The sequence below is a fragment of the Trichomycterus rosablanca genome, chromosome 13 (assembly GCF_030014385.1).
Source record: "Trichomycterus rosablanca isolate fTriRos1 chromosome 13, fTriRos1.hap1, whole genome shotgun sequence".
NCBI classification, from domain to species: Eukaryota; Metazoa; Chordata; class Actinopteri; order Siluriformes; family Trichomycteridae; genus Trichomycterus; species Trichomycterus rosablanca.
In genome coordinates, this window is record NC_086000.1 from 16552771 (window position 1) to 16577207 (window position 24437).

The 24437-nt window shown below is 39.3% G+C and overlaps 2 protein-coding genes across 2 annotated transcripts in view; one reads left to right on the forward strand and one right to left on the reverse strand.

Moving 5' to 3' along the window:
- ccdc88c (coiled-coil domain containing 88C) overlaps positions 1-24437 on the forward strand; it is a 97665-nt gene that overhangs the window by 57017 nt on the left and 16211 nt on the right. Inside the window, exons 16-25 of the mRNA XM_063006833.1 lie at positions 1389-1516; positions 3096-3237; positions 5796-5975; positions 6060-6221; positions 8302-8579; positions 11198-11341; positions 18573-18759; positions 18878-19023; positions 20625-20714; positions 20805-21073. Of these exons, the coding sequence (XP_062862903.1) occupies positions 1389-1516; positions 3096-3237; positions 5796-5975; positions 6060-6221; positions 8302-8579; positions 11198-11341; positions 18573-18759; positions 18878-19023; positions 20625-20714; positions 20805-21073 (1726 nt within the window). The remainder of the gene's footprint in view (positions 1-1388; positions 1517-3095; positions 3238-5795; positions 5976-6059; positions 6222-8301; positions 8580-11197; positions 11342-18572; positions 18760-18877; positions 19024-20624; positions 20715-20804; positions 21074-24437) is intronic.
- LOC134324910 (uncharacterized) lies at positions 15234-16880 on the reverse strand. The gene is made up of 2 exons (XM_063006832.1): positions 16813-16880; positions 15234-15503 (listed from the first exon to the last, which is right to left on the reverse strand). Exon 2 carries the CDS (start codon positions 15501-15503, stop codon positions 15270-15272), a length of 234 nt encoding a protein of 77 aa, XP_062862902.1. The 5' UTR covers positions 16813-16880; the 3' UTR covers positions 15234-15269.

The following is a 24437-nucleotide window of genomic DNA, read 5'->3' on the forward strand; positions in this document are numbered from 1 at the left end:
GAGTTGCATTGATTTTTCCCCAAGATCTTGTATTGATGATGGGAGATTTAGACCACTGCGCAAAGTCTTCTCCAGCACATCCCAAAGATTCTCAATGGGGTTCAGGTCTGGAATCTGTGGTGGCCAATCCATGTGTGAAAATAATGTCTCGTGCTCCCTGAACCACTCTTTCACAATTTGAGCCCGATGAATCCTGGCATTGTCATCTTGGAATATGCCCGTGCCATCAGAGAGGAAAAAATCCATTGATGGAATAACCTGGTCGTTCAGTATATTCAGGTAGTCAGCTGACCTCATTCTTTGGGCACATAACGTTGCTGAACCTAGACCTGACCAACTGCAGCAACCCCAGATCATAGCACTGCCCCCACAGGCTTGTACGGTAGGCACTAGGCATGATGGGTGCATCACTTCAGCTGCCTCTCTTCTTACCCATCACTCTGGAACAGGGTAAATCTGGACTCATCAGACCACATGATCTTCTTCCATTGCTCCAGAGTCCAATCTTTATGCTCACTAGAAAATTGAAGCCGTTTTTGCCGGTTAGCCTCACTGACAAGTGGTTTTCTTAAGGCTACACAGCTGTTTAGTCCCAATCCCTTGTGTTCCCTTCGCATTGTGCGTGTGGAAATGCTCTTACTTTTACTATTAAACATATCCCTGAGTTCGACTGTAGTTTTTCTACCATTTGATTTCACCAAACGTTTAAGTGATCGCCGATCACGATCATTCAAGATTTTTTCCTCGAAGATGATGTTTCCCCACTGTCCTTCCACTTTTTAATAATGCGTTGGACAGTTCTTAACCCGATTTTAGTAGTTTCAGCAATCTCCTTAGATGTTTTCTCTGCTTGATGCATGCCAATAATTTGACCCTTCTGAAACAGATTAACATCTTTTCCACGACCACAGGATGTGTCTTTCGACATGGTTGTTTAACAAATGAGAAGCTACTCACTGCATCAGTTAGGGTTAAATAACTTGTTGCCAGCTGAAACATAATCACCCATGCAGTAATTATCCAATGGGAGGCTCTTACCTATTTGCTTAGTTAAATCCAGGTGGTGACCTTTTTTTTGGCCAGGCAGTGTATAATGTCAGTGTTTTTTTTTTTTGTTTTTTTTTTTTAAAAGAAAGAGTAAGAACACTTTTTGTAATAGGGCAGTTCTCAAAAACAGCATAGACACTAAAGACTGCACCATACTTTATTAATAAAAGAAAAACAAATATTCCAGCATCAAACAAAGCAAAATTACTTAAACAGAGGGCAACAATTGCGGTCCTCTGTTCAATTAACTGACTGTACCTTTAATACTAGAGGCTTCTTTTGACTATGGATTGTGTCTCTGCTTATTACAAACTACTAACCCAAGTTCTATGTGGCTGCAGGATCTGGTGAATGAAAAGCTGAGGGTTCAACAGCAGTGTAACGAATTAGAGAAGCTCAGTCACGAGTTGGAGAAGATTGGCCTGAATCGAGAGAAACTTCTGCAGGAAGAGCACAGCTCTGAGGACAAGTGAGTTAACAGTTCTAAGAGATCTGAATGACCAATGTCATTGCGAGTATTGTGAATTCTTCCCCCTCCAATTGGAGTTGGTGAGTCAATAGAAGGTAGCTTACTGTATATTGAAGTTTACAGGTACTTCTAACCCACATGCTAAGGAAAGAGAAAAATAGCACTAGTGTAAAACTTTCATATTTTGTTTCTCAATTCTTAGTTGTGCATGTTGACTCAGCCTCAGCCTGACTATGACCAAACCTCCAATAAGACTTCACCGCAGACATGAAGCAAATTGTGCATTAAAAAGCCATAAGCAACTCTTTATCCAACCATTTCCAACTCTACTGACTGATGATCCTGTTATTTCCTCGTTCAGACATCCAAGTTGCAGCTCACATCTCTGCACGTCTGGCAGATATCTCATTATGAATGTGAGCTTATCATCTGAAATGTAATCCCAGTAAGATTATCTAGTCCACTCTTTTAATGACACTTATATCAAACTTTTTTTAAATGTTCAAAACCTAGTTGTTTGATCCTTGATAGCCAGCTAATCTTGACTCATTCTGCTTGTCTGACCTGATCATGTTGGTTCTTCTTGAACATCATCAGAAATATAATGTTGGTTCATTTTATTTATTTATTTATTTGAAAAATGGCTCACCAGTATGAGCTGAGCTTTGTAAAATATTCGAAAGTGCAGTGGAAAACACGCTAGGACTTCAGAGCTGACATCTTATGAGTTCAAATCTCAGCTCTGCTACCGGCAGGTGGACAATGATTGGCTCATCGGATGAGAGGGAATGTCGGAGGAGATAGCTGGCTGGTTGATATGGAATAATGGAGTACATGACTTTTTCCGTGTGCGATACTGATATCCGTGTGAGCTCACCTCATGCATTTAAAAGACGAAGGTCGGCTGCAGCATGTGTCAGAGAGTGCGTGTGTTGGTGCGGCCCACCTTGGTCAGGAGTGGTCAGCAGCAGTAGAGGTAGTGTAATGCCATCGGGTAATTGGATATAACTAGATTGTGAGGAAAATTGGGAGGAACAAAAATTTTTTGAATGAAAGCATCAGAGTGTCCACCAAACATCTACACACTGGAAACCTTTCTGCTTGTCATTTAATTTTGTTTGCAGTTCACTCCAGAGATTTGTCTCAATGGGGGAGTTTTCCTTTAAGAATTTTCTCTTTTTCTTTCTTGTTATCTCTCTCTTACTCTCTCTTGCTAATGTCTTGCAAAATGTGTTGGACAGTGGAATCAGATGAAACTTTCTGGTTGGAAACAGTGAAATTTTTAAGACTTATTAGTACTCATAAAAATTATGGTCAGTCATGTTCTGTTGACATTCATAATCTTTAAGATTTGCTACTGCCGGCGCTCTGTGTTGGGTGTGCACATTCATGAGTGATACTGGATTACTCTTGCACGAATTCTTTACCTTTGAGTCATTTTTGCCCAGAGCAAACTGGATATTTTATCCCAACTAATGGGAAAACAAGTACTGATTATGAAATGCTCACTCTGTTTAACAACCAGGTTCTGTAGTGCTTTCAGATCTCCACATTAAAAGCTTGCTTTTTAACTTTCCAGTAAATATAAGATCCTGGAGACAAGGATTGAGTCAACTTTAAAGAAGGCTCTGGAGCTAAAGGAGGAGAAGGTCCAGGGTCTGGAGTCTCGCCTGGAGGAGAGCAGCAGCCTGAACCAGCAGCTACGCACTGAGCTCATTACTGTAAGAGCATGGACACATTTCATGGAACCCAGTTAATAATTAATTTAGAAATGTGCTAGTTGAAGGTAATTGACACACACGGGCTGTAATTAAACATGTTATGATGCCCTTATTATAAACAAAAATACTGATTTTTGAAATGCTATCAGTATGAAGCCACTGGTAAATAGACAGCATGTCAAAGTTATACCAAATTCAGGGCATGTGCATATGCATGTTACATTTTTATTAAAATATACAGTGTATCTCAAAAGTGAGTACACCCCTCACATTTCTGCAAATATTTCATTATATCTTTTCATGGGACAACACTATAGACATGAAACTTGGATATAACTTAGAGTAGTCAGTGTACAGCTTGTATAGCAGTGTAGATTTACTGTCTTCTGAAAATAACTCAACACACAGCCATTAATGTCTAAATAGCTGGCAACATAAGTGAGTACACCCCACAGTGAACATGTCCAAATTGTGCCCAAATGTGTCGTTGTCCCTCCCTGGAGTCATGTGTCAAGGTCCCAGGTGTAAATGGGGAGCAGGGCTGTTAAATTTGGTGTTTTGGGTACAATTCTCTCATACTGGCCACTGGATATTCAACATGGCACCTCATGGCAAAGAACTCTCTGAGGATGTGAGAAATAGAATTGTTGCTCTCCACAAAGATGGCCTGGACTATAAGAAGATTGCTAACACCCTGAAACTGAGCTACAGCATGGTGGCCAAGGTCATACAGCGGTTTTCCAGGACAGGTTCCACTCGGAACAGGCTTCGCCAGGGTCGACCAAAGAAGTTGAGTCCACGTGTTCGGCGTCATATCCAGAGGTTGGCTTTAAAAAATAGACACATGAGTGCTGCCAGCATTGCTGCAGAGGTTGAAGACGTGGGAGGTCAGCCTGTCAGTGCTCAGACCATACGCCGCACACTGCATCAACTCGGTCTGCATGGTCGTCATCCCAGAAGGAAGCTGACGCACAAGAAAGCCCGCAAACAGTTTGCTGAAGACAAGCAGTCCAAGAACATGAATTACTGGAATGCCCTGTGGTCTGATGAGACCAAGATAAACTTGTTTGGCTCAGATGGTGTCCAGCATGTGTGGCGGCGCCCTGGTGAGAAGTACCAAGACAACTGTATCTTGCCTACAGTCAAGCATGGTGGTGGTAGCATCATGGTCTTGGGCTGCATGAGTGTTGCTGGCACTGGGGAGCTGCAGTTCATTGAGGGAAACATGAATTCCAACATGTACTGTGACATTCTGAAACAGAGCATGATCCCCTCCCTTCAAAAACTGGGCCTCATGGCAGTTTTCCAACAGGATAACGACCCCAAACACAACCTCCAAGATGAAAACTGCCTTGCTGAGGAAGCTGAAGGTAAAGGTGATGGACTAAACCCAATTGAGCACCTGTGGCGCATCCTCAAGTGGAAGGTGGAGGAGTTCAAGGTGTCTAACATCCACCAGCTCCGTGATGTCATCATGGAGGAGTGGAAGAGGATTCCAGTAGCAACCTGTGCAGCTCTGGTGAATTCCATGCCCAGGAGGGTTAAGGCAGTGCTGGATAATAATGGTGGTCACACAAAATATTGACACTTTGGGCACAATTTGGACATGTTCACTGTGGGGTGTACTCACTTATGTTGCCAGCTATTTAGACAATAATGGCTGTGTGTTGAGTTATTTTCAGAAGACAGTAAATCTACACTGCTATACAAGCTGTACACTGACTACTCTAAGTTATATCCAAGTTTTATTTCTATAGTGTTGTCCCATGAAAAGATATAATGAAATATTTGCAGAAATGTGAGGGGTGTACTCACTTTTGTGATACACTGTATGTATATACACACATCTATATAAGGACATTTTTGCACAAATGCTATGTGTTTTATTAACTAACTGGCGGCATGGTGGCTAAGTGGGTAGCACTGTCGTCTCACAGCAAAAAGGTCCTTGGTTCGATCCCCAGGTGGGGCGGTCTGGGTCCTTTCTGTGTGGAGTTTGCATGTTCTCCCCGTGTCCGCGTGGGTTTCCTCCGGGTGCTCCGGTTTCGTCCCACAGTCCAAAGACATGCAAGTGAGGTGAATTGGAGACACTAAATTGTCCATGACTGTGTGCGATATAACCTTGTGAACTGATGAACCTTGTGTAATGAGTAACTACCGTTCCTGTCATGAATGTAACCAAAGTGTAAAACATGACGTTAAAATCCTAATAAACAAACAAACAATAAACTAACTTTCTGGATGAGCCTTAAGATACTGGCTGCATTGAATTTCTTTGGTTAAAATTCTTTTTGATGCTGAACTATTTCAGCTCATATCATTTTCATTCATATACTTGTTCTACATTACTGACACCTTCTTCTACATAAAGCAGTTTTTTCGAGTCTAAACATGGTGTTTAATGGGTGTTAAATGGGTTTCCATAAGGTTGTCAATCCTCTGTCTGGGAAATTCCATTTTAGTTATTTGATTACCATAAACACTTCAGTCATGCCTTTAAACTGAGGCTTACCTTATACTGATCTTCTTTATCCACTTGTGATATGTTCACTAATAAGGTGAAGAAAACACTGGAGGCTCTAAGGCAAAGGCATGAGGAAGAAGCTGCCCACTCTGAAATCTCCCAGAAGGCAGCAGAGATGTCAGGTTCCAGTCAGGAGAAATGGGAGACGGAGCAGAGAGAAGTAACAGCTGAGCTGCTCAAACTGAAAGATCGACTGATCGATGTAGAAAAGAACGTATGTCATCATCTCCTGCCTTCATCCTATCCATAAAACATAGTTTGTTCTCTTTCTCTGACAAAGTCTATGCCTGTTTCCCAGAATGCATCCCTGGAGACTGAGAAGCACCTTTTGAAAGAGCATCTGAAGCAGCTGGACTCCCAGAATACACAGCTGAATACTCAAACACTGGCTCTGCAAAAACAAGCTGCTATGCTGCAGGAACAAAACACTGCACTGCACAAAGAAACCGCCAAACTACAGGTACTGAAATCTACCATATAAACTACGGCAAAAATCTATAATCAAGCCAAAATGAAAACAATGGTGTAAAATAGTGCATTTAAAGAACAACATAAGAACAGCACTTCACAAGGGTGATAGACTGACATGAGAATTATCTACCTTTTCTGCCGAGAATATAACCATGGTGTAAGCACAGCATAAAACAACTAACTAACTAAATAAATGAATGTACCATATAAAACACATCATCATTTACTTGGTTTAAAGCAACTTCAGAAATGTCTGCAGGATTTTTGTGTCTCCTGTCTTATCAATGCTTTTTCATTATAGTCAGTGAACTGTGTTTAGTATTGCCCAGTACTCCTGTGTCAATGTTTTTGTTGTTTTCTAATCAGCCAAAACATTAGGACCCACCCCAAGAATGTGCAATATGTTGCCTATTTGCTAACAACTGTGCATGTCAGGGTCGAGGATATATTAATTGTTGGGCTGATCAGAACTGGACCTCAGAGAAATGGAAGAAGAATGACTGGTCTAACGATTCGTGTTTTCTTCAAGATTTCTTGAACAGCCAGGCATGCTTGTATTGTTTATTCACATTAGAAATTGCAGCAAGATGCACTGTAGGATGATCCACCTTGCAACCTAAGCAAGGTTGGAGGACCTGTTAGTAATGTCATGGTACCAAATACCACAGGACGTCTTCAAATGCCTTGTAAAGTCCAAGGCCTGGTGGATCAGAGCTGTTTGTGTGTAAGCCTGGTGATGCGTCTGTTTGGGCTCATCAGTGTAACTTAATATCACTAGAAGGGGTGGCTTGGTGGGTTTCACTGTCGCCTCACAGCAAGAAGGTCCTGAGTTTGATTCCCAGGTGAAGCGGTCTGGGTCCTTTTTGTGTGGAGTTTGCATGTTCTCCCCGTGTCTCTGTGGGTTTCTTCTGGGAGCACCGGTTTTCTCCCACAGACCAAAGACATGCAAGTGAGGTAAATTGAAGATAAAAAAATCAATTTACCAGTCATCAGTCCATGACTGTGTTTGACATTGAAGACTTAAACTGATAAATCTTGTGTAACCAGTAACTACTTGTTCTGTCATGAATGTTACCAAAGAGTGTAAAACCTGACGTTTAAATCCTAATAAATAAATAAATAAAAAATTATACCACAAAAAAAATAATTCTGTACCTTTTGACATGATGCATTGTGGGATGGAGGTATTTACATTTACATTTTCAGCATTTAGCAGACGCTTATATCCAAAGCGACTTACATTACAGTTACAGTATACAGTTTGAGCAATTGAGGGTTAAGGGCCTTGCTCAAGGGCCCAACAGCAGCAACCTGGCAGTTGTGAGGCTTGAACCAGCGACCTTCTGATTACTAGTCCAGTGCCTTAACCACTAGGCTACAACTTGCCCCAGGTATCAGGTCAAATACAGTAAACCACACAACAAACCGCAAAACAAACTTTACGAAATAGAGCCAAAAGTAGGACAAACCTATACTAGAATGGACAGTCGACTAAACCAAACCATCCTCACAAGATGCCGAATCGGATACTCTAAGCTAACGCACAAGCATCTCCTCACTAGGGAAGATCTCCAACCTGCCATCGATGTAAAGAGAGACTAACAATCAAACACATACTGATAGACTGCAAAACACTAAACTCAGAAAGACTGAGGTTTTTTAATGAAAACGAGACACGAAATGTGCTTAAATCTACAGCACCAGGGAAAATAATAAATTTTTTCACATATTTAAATCTAAAACATCTTTTATAATTTGTTTTAAATGACAAAGTGAAGAAGCAACTTGAGTATCGCCGTATAAATGACCCCAGTGTGTCGGTACGGCGCTAAAACCAATCAGTCAGGTCAAATTTTAATCCAACAGCCTTATTGGAATTTATTAATTCATATTTTCAACAGCCATGGCATTTATTAATTAAACAAACGGCTGTCTGTTTAAAATGTTCTTAAACCACGGTTGATCTTAAAGATGTCCTGAATAGGTTAAAATGTTTCATTTAATATTTGATGGGTTTTTTTTTTAAATCTGTTAACCCTCCAAAATAATGTCTGCACGGATGTGTTCAGGTGGAGAACTCTACACTGAACTCTCAGAACTCGTCTCTGACGGCTCAGTACACGGCGCTGCAGGCTCAGGTGCAGACTCTAGAGACTGAAGCTGAGGTTCTGCAGAGGATGCACGAGGAGGCACGGGGCAAACGTGACAGCATCACTCAGGACCACGAGCGACTGCTCAGCGTTCATGAGAGGCAGGCCGCTGAGTACGAGCAGCTCATCACACAGCATACTGCCGTGAAGAGCAACCACAGGGCTCTGGAGCAGGAACACCGCACTCTAGAGAGCAAGTACGTTTCTTCTCTTATGCTCACTGATTAAGTGAAAAGAAGCATAGGCCTACTGGCCATTTACTTACTTACACCATAGACATAGACCTGTCTTTGAACATTGAAAACATTAAAACATTGAAATACTGGCACTCAAACTACGTAACGTAACCCCTTGTGATCAGTTTTTTCCTTTTTTAAACCATAGGTAGTGCACCCTACTCAGTTGATCACAGATAGGGCTTATTATGTTACCTTTCAGTGAGCGACTGCATCTCATTAAAAAGTCCAATGCCTCCCGACTATAACTGCAAAAACAGCAGACATGACTAGAGCACTGTCATGGTTGCTTTTGCACTACTGTATTGGTATAAACTAAATAGGTGGCTGGGAAAACATCATAGTCGCTGCTCATGGGGGAAACTGTATTGATAAGCCATTTCACAGTTTAGTCAGCAACTAGAGAGCTGGGCCTTAAAATGGCAAGAAAAAACTCCCAGATATGCATACCTAATAAAGATGAAGAAACCAGTCTCAAACCTATACTGATTAAGTTCACCTTGAAGGATAAGTTCCGAATAGTCTTGTGATGCCGGTTGATATCCTCGTTGAATTTGTCGTCTGCATCCAAAAACCTCATCCTGAGTGCCACATAGTGTGTAGCTATAACATTTACTCTTTACTAATTAAGCAAACTGTTTCTTACAGTTTTTTGATTCAAGACACTGCCGTACTTAGCTGCCATTATTACTTAAAAACAATTAATATTTGTAATGACTTTTCCCCAACCCACTTTTTAGTGTAAAAAGTGTAAACATTATTAAGTGTACAGTATAGGAGATATAGTGTGTAGCATTTAAGTAAATAAGAAAACATGTGTATATGTTCTTTATGCGTTTTCTCTTATTTCAGTGTCCAATTGCCCGATTGCATCATGCTTCCTCTCCACCAATGCCGATCCCTTCTCTGATTGAGGAGAACGAAGCTAACCCACGCCCCCTCCGACACGTGGGCAGCATGCCGTATGCATTTTATCACCTGCACTTTGACGAGTGCAGTGCAGCTCAGCGTTGTGTATGGAGAGGACACACCCTGCCAGCAGAGGTCGTAATTCCACCAGTCATGGGAGAGAGACCCCATCCGGCTTAGTCCCACCCATATCTGAACAACAGGCCAATCGTTGTTCATGTGGACGCTCAGCCTTAGTCGGTAGGCAGAGCTGAGATTCGATACGATGTATTCGAGATCCCAGCTCTGGTTCCAGCGTGTATTTTTACCACTGCACCACCTGAGCAGCCCGTTTTTTATTGGTTAATACACTACATCGCCATCTCACCATCTGACATTCCATCCCCAGCTCCCTTGCCACTATAATGGCCATGAAATCAAGCCAATAGTGTCTCTTATACTTAACTGCAAAAGCTTTTAATTCTTCCTGGTTTTATGTGGTTGTGTCTGTGCTGGTTCTCCTCTACTTTTCAGTAAGCGCTGTCAGTGCTGTGCTATTGGTCTGTCAGCAGTTTTCCTGTCTCAGTATCACTCTACTCTAGGCGACATACAGCTCATTCCTCTAATGTTACTCTCTAACAGGCAAGAGGAGACAGACGTCCTTTCATGTGTTCATGTGTCCTTTCAAGTCTAATCCAACAGGTCAATAGGTGAAATTTTTTTATGTATCCAATATGGCTAAACATGTGGACATCATTGGTAATTATGAGTTCTGGTCTTTCAGCCCATTGCTAACAGGTGTAAAAAAAACAGCTGTATAAAACGTGCTTCCAGCTTTGTGGCAACAGTTTTGTTAAGGCCTTTTTCTGTTCAAGCATGTTTGTCTTTACAGACCTTACTTTGTTCGTAGGGACACTGATTTACAAGCTTGTTGTGGAGGAATGTCAATTACCTGCAAAGAGCCCCGACTTCAAGCTCTTTTATCTGAATAGGGACACATTTTCACAGACACACTCAAAAATCTTGTGGATAGCCTTCCCAAAAGACGGGATGGTGCACACAGGTGTCCACAGGCTTTTGCCCAAAACATAAAAAATTAAAGATTATTCGTATTAATGATAATTAACATAAATAATACATTTTAAAAAGTGGTTATAAATGTTGAATTTTTTTAACGGTTTGAGTTTAGACACTTCAACCATTTCACACATTAAGTGTACGTACACACACACACACACACTACTTTTCCATATTTGTCCATGGAAATTCCACCTATTGTTTATGAAATTGATGTGGAAAAACACATCAATGTTTGGTCAGACCTGACACTAATGTGTTTTTTTTCCTCTGTAATGAATAATTCAGTAGCAGGTCCCTAGAGGCCTTGAGCTTGAAGTTAATTCAGACGGCTGTCACAGGCCTAATCAGCTGTAATACCAGCCGTCCACACAGCCTGATGGGATAGGATTCCTCAGTCCACATACCACATGCTCTAGACACTTAATATTTTATGGCGATTTCAACCCCCAACAGTTGACTGGAGAAGGTCCTGGTTGCACTGTATTATTACACAAATTTACAGAGGAAAAGAGTACAGAAATACCTGCTTATCAAATAAGGTGTATGTACCTGATGCACACTGTTTGTTAAAGCTATAACTAGTTTCACTGGTAATGTGTTTGTGTGTATAGATATGTGCTGCTCCTGAAGCAGAAGGATGCTGTGGAGGCACTGGAGACATCTCTGCAGAAGGAGCGGGAGAGTTTAGGAGAGGAAATTCGCAAGAACACTCAGATCTTGGGAGAGAACCGCAGCTTGAGGGAGGAGGTGGACAGGTCAGCCTTTATTTCTAACTTCAGTAGTGTAAGACTGCTGTACTATACTAAACTAAATACATTAAGAAGCACTGACTGCCCTCTGTTGGCAGAAATTAATCATTACTGTATAGCCTTCAGCAATACTGTTAAAAATCCAATCAAATTACAAACAAATTAACTGTTTAACCAATAAATCAACTTACAAATAATTTTATTACTAATATCTGTGCACTGTAATAACTAATTTTGTTTGCTTTTGTTTTGTGCTTGGTCAATAAATGAACTAAGTAAAACTAAAATCAATTAAAAAACTAACATATATTTATATGCTTTATTTCTATGAAATAAAATAAGAAGCAGATGTGAATAAACTTTCCTCTTTTTAATTTAGCTTTAAATTATTCTGAAAATGCCACTACCAAACAAAACTTGTTCATTTACACCTTTAAATAAATAAATATTTATTTTAGGGCTGTCAAACGATAAAATTTTTTAATCGCGATTAATCTCAGAATTTCATATAGTTAATCGCGATTAATCGCATTAAATAAAATCTGTGTAAATGTTATAGAAAACAAGGTTTTTTAAGTGAAATGTGAAAAGTGGACGTTTCTACACGAAGTGAGTGTGTTTTTACCCTTTTGGGGCTTCCATAGTTCATGGACTAGCGTGCTTGACTCCGGTATTCAGTGCTGTAACAGATTAACCCTTTCATGCCTGAGTGGAACATTCCATTTTCGGACACTATGTAACATGGTCATAGAAAAAACCTTATTGTGTAAATACCGTACATAGCATAGACTATATATACACACCATTATAACCAGAAGAATCAGTTCTTTAAAATGATATAAAACTCAGTATGGTTATTTAAGTGTAACATAAACAAATCTATACAAAAATCCTTCAAAATCAACCTAAAAAACCTCTCAATTTTTATTTCATACATAAATACTTACATTTTTAACACATTTCTGTGCAATTTAGAGAAAAATATAGAGTATATGAAATGTTTGCAATTTTGTGAGCCATTTGTCAAGAAAATAATTTTGAATCTATCATCTTCTATTCAAAAGTTATGATCAATTTAGCAGAAGGTGTCATTTAGCAATTTAGAATGTTCGTGTAGCTCCTTTTTTACCTCACTTTTTACCAATGTCAGCATACACTATAAACCAATGAAAGTGTACTTTTATGAAAAAAAACCCTGCATATACACACACCATTATAACCAGGAGAATCAGTTCTTTAAAATTATATGAAACACAATGTTTTTCAAGTGTAATATAATAAATGTGTACAAAAAACCTTCAAAATCAACCTAAAAAAATCTCTCGTTTTTTATTTAATTCATAAATACTTACATTTTTAACACATTTCTGTGCAATATAGAGAACAATATAGAACATATGAAATGTTTGCAATTTTGTGAGCCATTTGTCAAGAAAATAATTTTGAATCTATCATCTTCTATTCAAAAGTTATGATCAATTTAGCAGAAGGTGTCATTTAGCAATTTAGAATGTTCGTGTAGCTCCTTTTTTACCTCACTTTTTACCAATGTCAGCATACACTATAAACCAATGAAAGTGTACTTTTTTCTTAATTATTACTAAATTGTCAACATCCATATTTTTGAAAGACAGCAGATAAAATGTATTTGACAAAATAAGCACTCTAACAACAGTGTATAGTTCAAAAACATTAAAGATTTTTATTAGAATTATATACACTTCTCATTCTATAAATAATTTCAAAACAACAATACAATATAGTTCAGCACTATTGAAGAACAATGAACAATGCATCACTCCATAAAACAAACTCTCAAATAATCCAATTCAACAATACAAGAAAAAGCAATTATTTGTTCAGGATAATCATTGAACAATTCAGTAAACAGTTTTGAGGCAACAGGATATCAAATCTCATCTAAGCCATTTTGCCAAAAATTCACTACAAAATATTTAACAGACAATGCACAATGGATAATTACCTCAAATTACCTCCTTCCAATGAACAATGCACACTGAACTTTGACCTGTGAAGAGAAAGAGAAACAAAGAACATATACACAAACACAGGGGTTGAGAAAGGATGAGAGGGACTGACAGTAGAAGACAGAAGCCCTGTGTAGGTCTAACTGCGAAACTCATCTCCTTCACTAGAATGCCAAGACTGAAAACAGTTTCGATTGCCAACTAAACAAAATCTTCTACCTTGGCACTCAGGAGCCATGCATGCAATCTTTGTTTTATTTTCTTTTTTGAATTTTTTGTAGCAAAGCCAGCAATTTGTTGATACTTGCTCTATCTGAGGAATGTGGGTGACGTAAAACGATGAGGAAGTGGTTGGAGCTACTGAAAGCTGAGATGGCAAAATTGAATCGACAGAAATGTCTGCAAGTTGGCGCGACAGATTTTCCCTAAAGTTTATCTGGCTGTAGCCTGCTGAACTAAACCCATAACGTGATGCTGGATTGGAATGATGCCAGTCCTGAAACAAAATGAAACTATTAACGACGGCTATGTCCACAAAATGGAAGAAAAGTGTTTTCCACCACTTTTGAGTTTTCTGAAGCAGATTGTATGTGTTTAACATTTGATCAGATCTGTCAACACCTCCCATGTGTTTATTGTAGTCCTTTACTACAGCTGGTTGACGGACTACTTTCCTGTCCCACGTGGCACCATTCTTTACCATCCTAGAAACCTCTGATGAATCATTAGCATTGTGGAAATTAGAGAGGCATGTAACTGCTCGCGTGTCCTTCCACTGAACAACTAAGACATTTCCGTCAATTCTACACCACCTCATATCACCACGGTTAGCTTGCCGCTCCCATTTCTTGACATCTTTGAAATCCACTGGGAATTTCTTACGATTAATCCTACATGTCCCACAAGCATTGATTCCCCACTCCTTAAGTCGGACCATAACAGTTGGTGATCTTGATTTTTAAATGGTTGCACAAGGTCTTCGATCACTTTTATAGCCAAATCAGTTATGCGCCCATCAAGACTGCCTGTGTAAACATCAAAGTGTAAGGTATATCCCGAATTTGAAGTTGCAATGACCCACAATTTGAAACCCCAGCGAGTAGGTTTGCCCTTCATATACTGCTTGAATCCTGATCGACCTTTTGATTTTACCATTCTCTCGTCTATGCTCAGATTTTCATTAGCCTGGAAAAGATGCTGACACTTGGTTTTGAGGTGGTCCATCAGGTAACGCAACTTCCTAAGACGATCAAGATTATTTTCTGTGGCAGGATCTACAACATGGAGGGCTGCCATCAATTCCTTGAAACGGTCACGGGACATGAATAACTTGGCCCATGAACCCTGAAGAGATTTGGTTTCCCAATATCTGTGAATGCTGTGCAGGGACGTGAAACCCATGTAAATAAGGAGCCCAAGAAACCGGTAGAATTCATCCGGGGTCACTTCTTCCCATGCCCCATGATGGTTCGCATAAGACGGCCTATTCAGTACAAGCTCCCACCCCTTAGAGTTTGTAAACTGGCAAATCTCGGCAACGATGGTGTACGTGAAAAACAACTTGAAGAAGTCTATTTCACGCAAGTTACTTGTGGCTGACCATACAGCCCTACGCACACTTCCCAGATCTATGCCTACTGGACGAGAAGGATTAAATGGTATGGGCTTTGGTGCTTCTGTGTCTACATCAGCATAGGAAGGAAAGGATACAGAGTCAGGAAAGCGTTTCCGCTTCCTACCTGACATGGGACAAGAAAGACTAACCAAACCCATAAAAGAAAGCAAACATTAGTAAAAATCATAATCTCAGTTTGTACTCTTTTGTTAATTTTAACTTTTTGTTGGCAGCCCCGATTGTGTGTGTGGATGCAAATGCTGACATTTATTGTCAGCATATATGTACACACACACACATTTACAAATACACACTATTGGAATACATGCATTTACCGATAGGAGGTTGTTGGTTGATCCCTCTGCTCATCTTGCTCCTCTTCATCCTCTTCTTCCCCTTCATCCAGGAGCTCCATGTCCATGAAGTCCTCCTCTTCAATGGTCATGCCTTCATGATCTTCATCGCTGTCATGTTCAGCAATAAGTCTAAGCTCGTCAGGGCCTAGCCGCTGTCTCCTCTTCAGAGACTCCATAAGGCGTGAATATTGAGCCTTGTCTCCATCCATCTCAGAATAATAAAATAAAGAGATTACAGTGAATAAAGGTGGTGACAGTGATGTTATTTTAAAAAATAATTACATATATGTAGAATTCAATCACAAATACTCTATATGTTTTTGCCAGAGAAGCTAATGTCCACAGGCTCATGTTTAGAAGTAAACTCAAGTACACTGAACCAATACATATGACAAAAGTTTCTCAAATCTGGCACATGGTTTACACATAAAACAATAATTATCTAAGAGGAGCAATAAATACAAGACAAAACTTGATTCTATGGTTATATTTAAAATGTTGTAAATAGTCACAGACTGAAATGTTATGCACCTGTATGCTTTCAAAAAAAGCTTTCAAAAAAAGTTTGATACCATATTTTAGTCCCTTTCAAATATCTCTTGCAATACATTAGAAAATTATGCAACTCTGACAGAAATATTTTATAGATAAAACTATATTTCACTGATACAAGTAAGAATTACCACAGAAAAAATATATTATGGTAAAAAAAGAAGTTATAAATTGCCCAGACTGACATTTTATCTACCTATATGCACCTATATGGTAGCATAGCATACTTTAGTCTCTTTCAAATAAATGCAGCAATTTTTTAGAAAATGATGCAAATTTGACAGAAATATTTTATAGATAAAATAATATTTCTCTGTTATAAGTACAAATTACCACAGATAAAATATACCATGGAAATAAAGGTTATAAATTGCCCAGACTGACATATTATCCACACCTTTATGCTTTCTGCCTCAGCCAGTCATGCTAAATGCATGCAATGCAAAATGTAATGATATTATGAGCAAAGCTAAGGTGATTTCTAAGCAGACTTTAGACAGTATTGAAGTAAAACAAGTAAGCTATAACTGATTTCAAGATTACATGCATAAAATCTAACACTGGAGTTTGAGAGCAGCCTTTAGCAGACTTTTCAAACCACATGGCTGCAGGATGTAACAAACAGCTCCGGTAGCTTAGCTTAGCTTAGGTTCACTACTAATCACTTATTTGTGTAAAATTGCTGCATACTTTACAAACTACTAAACAAACGAGACTAAAAAGGTATCTGATAAACTCTCCACACGTATTTATTTCCATCTAGATGGACATAAAAAACATTACAATCGATTCAGAAAGGAGAGCAGAGCACCTGACTGACTAAACTTAGAACGCAACTCTCAGAATCACCTCAGCCTTTACAAAGCGTAAACACTAATAATATTACAATTTTACCATTAAAGCCAAGTTTTCTGAGTAGAAATGAAAAGTAATAACACTAATAAACAGTTTTAAAATAAATCTTACCTTATTTCACTGACAGAATTTCTCTTTCTGTGTTGTTATCCAGTCGACCGTCTCAGCTGCGCTCCGTGTGAGGGCGGGGCGAATGAAAAAAATAAATTCTCCGCCTTCTCATTAAATATGCAAACCAGCCACGACACAAACCGCTTGACCAATGACATTGCCTTTTAGCCTGGGTTGTCAGCTACCTGGGGAAGTTTTCAGATTTACAATCAGTGATTGGACGGCGGAGATATAAGGCTTCAAGCCATCGAAATTATTGTTTCGAAATTTGAATGGGCCGGCTGTAAAGGGTTAAGTTAATAAAGTGTTTTGCTCCCGACAACTTGTGAATATACCGTGTATTTATTTCTTTATTATGCAAGTGCATCCCTACGACGCTCAGTTATATTATTTTAACAAACCGCAAATGAACAACGGTGGCAAGTCCGACGTTAAAACGTTGGTTCTACCAGTCAAGTCTCAACATGAACTAGAATTTGCGTTAACGGCACTATTTTTTTAAATCGCGTTAAATTGAGATTGCGTTAATGCGTTATTATCGCGTTAACTTCGACAGCCCTAATTTATTTACATCAACCGCTTTATGTTGGTCAGCAGGTAGCACTGAGCCCAAAAGGGCAGGGCACCAATCAATCACAGACTTTTTGAGCTTTCGCTGTTTATAAAAAGAGTAAAAGGATTTTATTGTTCATTAGTTAGGGTAGTTATTTGTGTTAAAGTGCAACTTTGTAACTTATTCAAAAAAGCTTCATTTGGGGAGGGGAAGTAATATGGCTTAATGTTTCATCGACTTATTTAACTACTCAACTACGGATGCGCTGGTGTGGTGAATAAAACCACAATTGAGATGCTTTCTTTACGTTAAGACAGATCTTGACACATTCTAAATTCAGTACAGAGAGTCAGGCAATTAACTTCATAGTAAATATTTTTTTTTATATTTTATCCTTAAAGAAAAAAAATCCCACATTTGTTGTTGCCAATACCCATGTTTCAGTTCATTTGCTGCTTACACATCTGTTTAAGTGCCAGTGGTGGAGTCTCACAGAGACCCTCTAGTATACATGGCACCTTGACCAGACAGCAGAGCTTGCAATTGTGCAGTGGCAATGAAACCCAATCTGCAAACCTAAACCAGCCAGGTTGATGGCACTGCCTAAGATTTGAATCCCAGAACTTGTAATCTCAGTGGTGGCGGCCTAGGACATAAGACCACTGCAGCACCTGAGCACCCATTAAAAATGTTGTGAGCCTCAATTATTTGTGCTGTGAGTTCTAAAAATAAAGTGGACTTAAATATAAAGAAAAGAAAAACCATGAACAGACTGAAATATAATATCTAGCATGCTAAGTATAAAGTTAAATCCAAATAAAATATATGCCATGATTTATTTAGCCTTGTGTGAAATTTACTTCTAAACAGAATATGATGAATGGATTAAATACAGCTTTTGTGCCCTTAAAGAAAAAGAAAGCAATGTGTAGATACAATTCTTAATAACAATATAAAAGCTTAACTGCTGTACTAGTTTCTCCCAAAAGCAAAACTACTGTCTCAAACTGCTTGTGGTTGAATTACTCCAGTTAAGTTCCACTAGTAAATATTCATTTGCTGTATCAGTTAGGACCATAGTAAGCAGTTTGGAAAAGCTGGGTATGATTTCAACACAGACTGATCTGATTGAACACAGTGGCCAAACACCTTTGCGACTGGTAGTCAGGTGTGAGCTGATTTCTATAAACTTGCCGTGTGTTTGCAGTCTGAGGCAGAAGCATGGTCTTATACGTCAGGAGTATGAAGGACTACAGCTGCAGACCAAAGAGCTAAAGACTTCATTGAACGAGTCACAGCTGGAGCTGAACCGCTGGCAGGTACAATATGACCAGCTCAAAGAGCAACATCAAGGCTTGGACATCTCTATGGCCAAACTAGACAACCACTGTGAGGTGAGTGCCTGCCACTCTGAATCTGACTTCAAATTAAGATATCAAATGTACTACTAATTATGGTTGTAGTGCATTGTCTTGCAGTGGCTGAGTGTAAAAGACCTGTGTATTTGTGCAGTTGCTGAACCGGCTAAAGGGAAATCTGGAGGAGGAGAACCATCATCTTCTAAGTCAGATCCAGATGCTGAGCCAGCAGAACCAGACGCTGCTGGAAAGATCAATGGAGAGCAAGGAGCTCTATCATGAGGAGCAGAAACAGTACATGTAAGCATGTAGTGTGGTTTATTATTAAAGCCACTATACACTAATTATGACCACACAAATGTACATTGTTTTCCCCCCTAAATTGCTTTTACATATAATATTTTCAAAAATCTTTTTAACAACACAGCAACAATGTAATAAAGCAGCGTAATAAGAGCTGGTATTAACCTAGACTGAAATGGCGTGGGGGGAACTCCCTAAATATTTATCCATAGGCCATTGCTGCAGTCCCATTTCAATCAATAATACATATTACGTCGACAGAAGTGTTTTCTTCCTGTGGCTCTTTATGGATGTTTCAGTACTTTTTGACTAAAGAGAAGAGGATTGGTGTCAGTGAACACCTCAGTTCCCGGGTTCTAAAAACCAAAGACCAAGTCCAAAATCTTGGCGTTCTAATAGACTCAGATCTCACATTCACCAGCCATATTAAAACCATCACCAAAACAGCCTTCTACCATCTTAGAAATATAGCCAAAATCAAGGGTCTAGTGTGCCAACAAGACCTAGAGAAGCTCATCCATGCTTTTATCTCCAGTAGGGTGGACTATTGTAATGGTCTCTTAACTGGACTTCCCAAAAAGACCATTAAACAGTTACAGCTCATTCAGAACGCTGCTGCTAGAGTTCTAACTAAGACGAAGAGAACTGAGCACATCACTCCAGTTCTAAAATCTCTACACTGGCTTCCGGTTAGTTACAGAATAGAATTTAAAGTGCTGCTACTGGTCTATAAATCACTGAATGGGTTCGGCCCAGAATACATCTCAGAAATGTTTAGAGAATATAAACCCAGTAGATCTCTTAGATCCATGGACTCAGGTCAGCTAGTTGAGCCCAGAGTCCAAACTAAACATGGTGAAGCAGCATTTAGCTGTTGGGCTGCATATAACTGGAACAGACTGCCAGGAGATATTAGATGTTCCGCAAATGTAGAAATGTTTAAATCCAGGTTAAAAACTTTTCTTCTTTCTTGTGCCTATGATTGAGCTCGAAATTTTTGCTATTACCCTATTTCTTTTAGTTTTTCATGCTCTTAATAATTCTTTTTATAAAGTAGTGTACATTCTAAATTGTAGTGTATATTTTACTATATTTTCTTTTAGTTTTAAAAAGAAGATAAGCATGTTTTAATTGCTTATCTCTCTTGTTTTAATTTCGTATTTCCCAAATTGTAGGGTATATTTTACAATATTTTCTTTTAATTTTTCACACTCTTAATTTTTCATCTCTCTTGTTTGAATTCCATGCTCTCTTAATTGTAACTAAATGTTTGCAAGAAGTCTTTCTGAGATTGTAGATCTCAGGAATGTTTTAATGCTTTTAATTAAATTTTTTTCCTTATGTAAAGCACTTTGAATTGCCACTGTGTATGAAAGGTGCTATACAAATAAACTTGCCTTGCCTTGCCTTTCAGTACATTTTTGGAATTTCTGTGGGCAGGCATACAATTTTTATTGGATGGATAAAGGTTAATGACGTATGTGTCATGACTTTGTCTAGATGCAGACCTCACAAAACAGCAGTGAGCATGCACATGTGGATGACGGGGAAAATTCTGTTTTTATTTTAAGAACTAAACATATTTCTGTGTTCTGCAGTGATAAGCTGAACTCATTACGGAGGCAGAAGGAGAAACTGGAAGAGAAGATCATGGATCAGTACAAGTTCTATGACCCGACTCCCAAAAAGTGAGCTTATCCTTAATGCTGTATATATTTTTGCATGTGCTTACAAGAGACATTATCATAATCATCTTTGTCCATGTCTCCCTCATGTAGGAAAAGCCAGTGGGTTGGAGCCAAAGCCATAGCCAAGTTAATGAAGCCCAAGAAGGAAGGATCACGTGAGAGACAGGAGAACTCTCATGAATGGGTCAGAAGTGCTCCGGACATGCCCTTGCCGGAGATCCCCAACCTTTTGGATAACAGCCCAACTCTTCCTCCACCTTCACTGCCTTCTCGTCACACTCGTCTCAGCCTGGACTCACCGGGCAGTAACTCGTTAGAGGAGAACCACATTCACTCCTCTCCAAATTTAAATAACAGAGGTAAGAACATTCAGCTCTGCTTCTCAAGTGCAGCAGATTTCAATAATGATGTATCATCTTTTCTAATCAGAGCCTGCAAGGTGGTTCAATGCTTTTTAATTTAAAGTCTCCTTTGGATGTCCACATTCTGCTCATGTTTACACTTTGACTGGTTGTTTTTCAGCTTTTTTTTTGAAAGAATGGCAAAACTAACTGTAACTGCTTATTGTCTATCACAGTCGGATATTGAAAACTGATTGATTACATATCTGGCAATGCAACCTTAATTTGAACTGTCATGTGACTTCTGTATAACACTAGGTTATGGCCGCAGCACGTCACTTTTGGATATTTAAGGATTTTCTTTGTCAAAGGCAAAAGTTTCATTTGTGAGCTGCTTGCACAGATATAACATACGTTTAATTAGATTAATCAGGGTGGCTCGGTGGGTAGCACTGTTGCCTCTCAAGGTCCTGGGTTTGATTACCAGCTGGAGCAGTCCAGGTTTTGTGTGGAGTTTGCACGTTCTACCTGTGGTACAGTCCAAAAACATGTAAGTGAGGTGAATTGGAGATACAAAATGGCCCATGACTGTGTTTGACATGTGTTAAAGAATCATGTCTAGTCTGTAACTACCTGTCCTGTCATGAATGTAACCAAAGTGTAAAACATGACATTAAAATCCTAATAAAAATATTAGCCTTTTGAAATTTTGTAAGAATGACTGGACACAAGTTTTAACACAGTGGGGACATGCATGTATTCACAAATATTATCTAATAAGCAGGGTAAATATTAGCTCTTTTAATTTTTATTACTAGCTATATAACATGTCATTATGTGTATAGCTTTATTTACATGCACGCAAACTCTTCACACGTACGACTCCAGAATAAATTAGTGTTAATTTTAACATGATGATTTGTAACCATCATATTCCACAAGAGAATTCTTTATGTAGATCACATTGTAACCTCCTATACCTCCCTTGCTTGTCTTTTTCTCACTGTATTCTTTAGCATCAGTAATCATGGTGTCTTTAACTTTTTCCAAATCACTAGTATTATGTTGTATGTAATCCTTGCATGTAGTTTATCTTACTTTAATTTAACTTTAATGCTTTTTTTAAATATTTCTGATCAATTTCTTTTCTCTCACCAATCTTTCTCCCTCTCTCTGTTTCTATGTGTACGTTAACCCCTACCACACACATTCAGCACCTACAGCAGCTAAACGATTTCCTTTTTTTCGGAGCAAGAGTCAGGACAAAATGCGGGTGCAGGGAACATCACCCACGCAGGGAACATCACCCACCCAGCTTTCTCTGGCCAGACGCCTCCGCTTCTGGTCCTCCACCGATGTCATCATGCCTACGTCTCCCTCCGAGTCACTCTCACAGATCGGCCATTTTTAAATTCATTTTTCAGCACCATCACCCCATATTATGTTGTTTTAGTATATATATTGTATTTATATTTTTAAAATAAATACACTAATATACATGCATTAAGAAACACAAGCGAGAACATCTCTGATAACACAACTTTTCTAATACACTACCATAATTAACCTGAATTAGAAGTAATTCAGTCCAAATACTAAGGGAACACACACACACACACACACACACAGACAGGCTGATCTCCGCATGAGCACTCTTTCAGGGAATGATGATGCCGGCCCAGCAACTCTTGAGTAGAACTTTGCAGTAAGTAGCAATGTGTTGAAATGGAACCCTCAGTGCATTTGGCTTTGCTGTCGCTCCATAAGAAATGTGTTTTGCCACCTTTTGTGTGTTTGTGTGAATTAATAATAATACAGTGTGAGGGTGATGAAATAGCCCAGTTTACTGGAACTCACTGTAACCTCTGGCTCTTGTGTTAATACAACTAGTCAATGCAAATCTAATTAAGGAGGTAGGAGGTAAATTAATCTGAGAATCTCTTTTATAGAAATGTCAGGTTGAGCAATGGTGCCATTTTGCAAGTGTCCTGCCTAGTTGTGCTTTCATTGTGAGCTCTTGTGTACGCAGTATAAGCTTCCCTGCAACTTGTGCCCCATCTGTCTGTTATTGTCCTCACACTTACTCACCACATACCCTTTTTGTCCATCTTACAAATTATATGACAGTTTCTGGAGCAGGGTTTCTCATAACTGCTGCAATTTCGGCCTCGGCTGGCTGATCGATGGCGCCTGCACAATGAGACTGGAAACGGATCTCATTGTGGATATGAACCCGCCTCATGCAGGTGAAAATTTGCGGTTGGTACTGCACGTGTGTTGAATAGGGCGTGTGACAGTGGCAGTAATGAAGGACTGCAGCACATATATAATACAATTGCAAATGCATTGTAACTGCATGTAGCAATTCTTACTTAGCTTAATGTTAACTAGCCACCTTGGCATAATTACAGTACAGTACTAACATCATTTTACTGGTAAAAAAAGTTTGTTAAAAAAGTGTCTCTGCAGTAAAACATGCTGACACACCAGAGCTGACATCTCGAACTCGTCGCCCGGCAGGCTGGGTGCCTACACGGACAACGATTGGCTTGTTGTTCTGGGAAGGTGCCAGAGGGGATTCTTCATAACTGATGCAATTACGACCTCTGCTGGCTGATTGATGGCGCCTGCACAGAGACAGGGCATAATGGGATCAGGGTGTGGCTCTCTGTACACAAAGCTGATCCACATATGAACTAGCCTCGTGCAGGTGAAAAGATGCAGTCGGCTACTGCCCACATGTCGGAAGGGTTGTGTTAGTCACGGCTCTCCTCAGTCAGAGTGGAGGTCAACATCAGTTGAGAGGAAGCGTAATGCAATCGGATAATTGGATACAACTAGATTGGGAGGAAAATGAAGTGTATTTCTAGCTTGCCTTAAACAATTTGAGTTCCACTGGTGATGAATTTTGGAAGATGGGGCTTCATGTATGTAGGGTTTTGTCATGTAACAAACCATTCACAAGAACTTTTGAACTGCTGAAAATTCTACCTATATCTTGTTTCTGTATGTACTGGGTCTGCCTACCAGTCACTACTCGTACACATTACTGATTTACATCCCTTCTCTAAACCTTTCTCATAGCCAATTTACCTTTATTGCTTGATGGTTCCCTTGGGATGAAATTTGTATACGAGTGAATGCATACAGGATGCCTGAATCTTTAAATTGTATGTATTATCAATGTGAGTTATGCTTGTATGTGATAAATATATAAGTCCCTGACTCTGGACGTTTTGCCATTTCCAAATAGGAGTCGTTTTTTTTTTCCTGTACATTTAATCTTTACTGAGGGAAGTGTGTAACTGGGTGTGGCTGGAAATGTATATCAGCTTAAAAGATTCCCCCGCACAGTGTTTTTCTGCTCTAATCCTGGAGTCTT

Bases quoted from the DNA above. Each gene is read 5' to 3' on its own strand.
- LOC134324910 (XM_063006832.1), bottom strand. From the start codon at position 15,503: ATGGATGGAGACAAGGCTCAATATTCACGCCTTATGGAGTCTCTGAAG.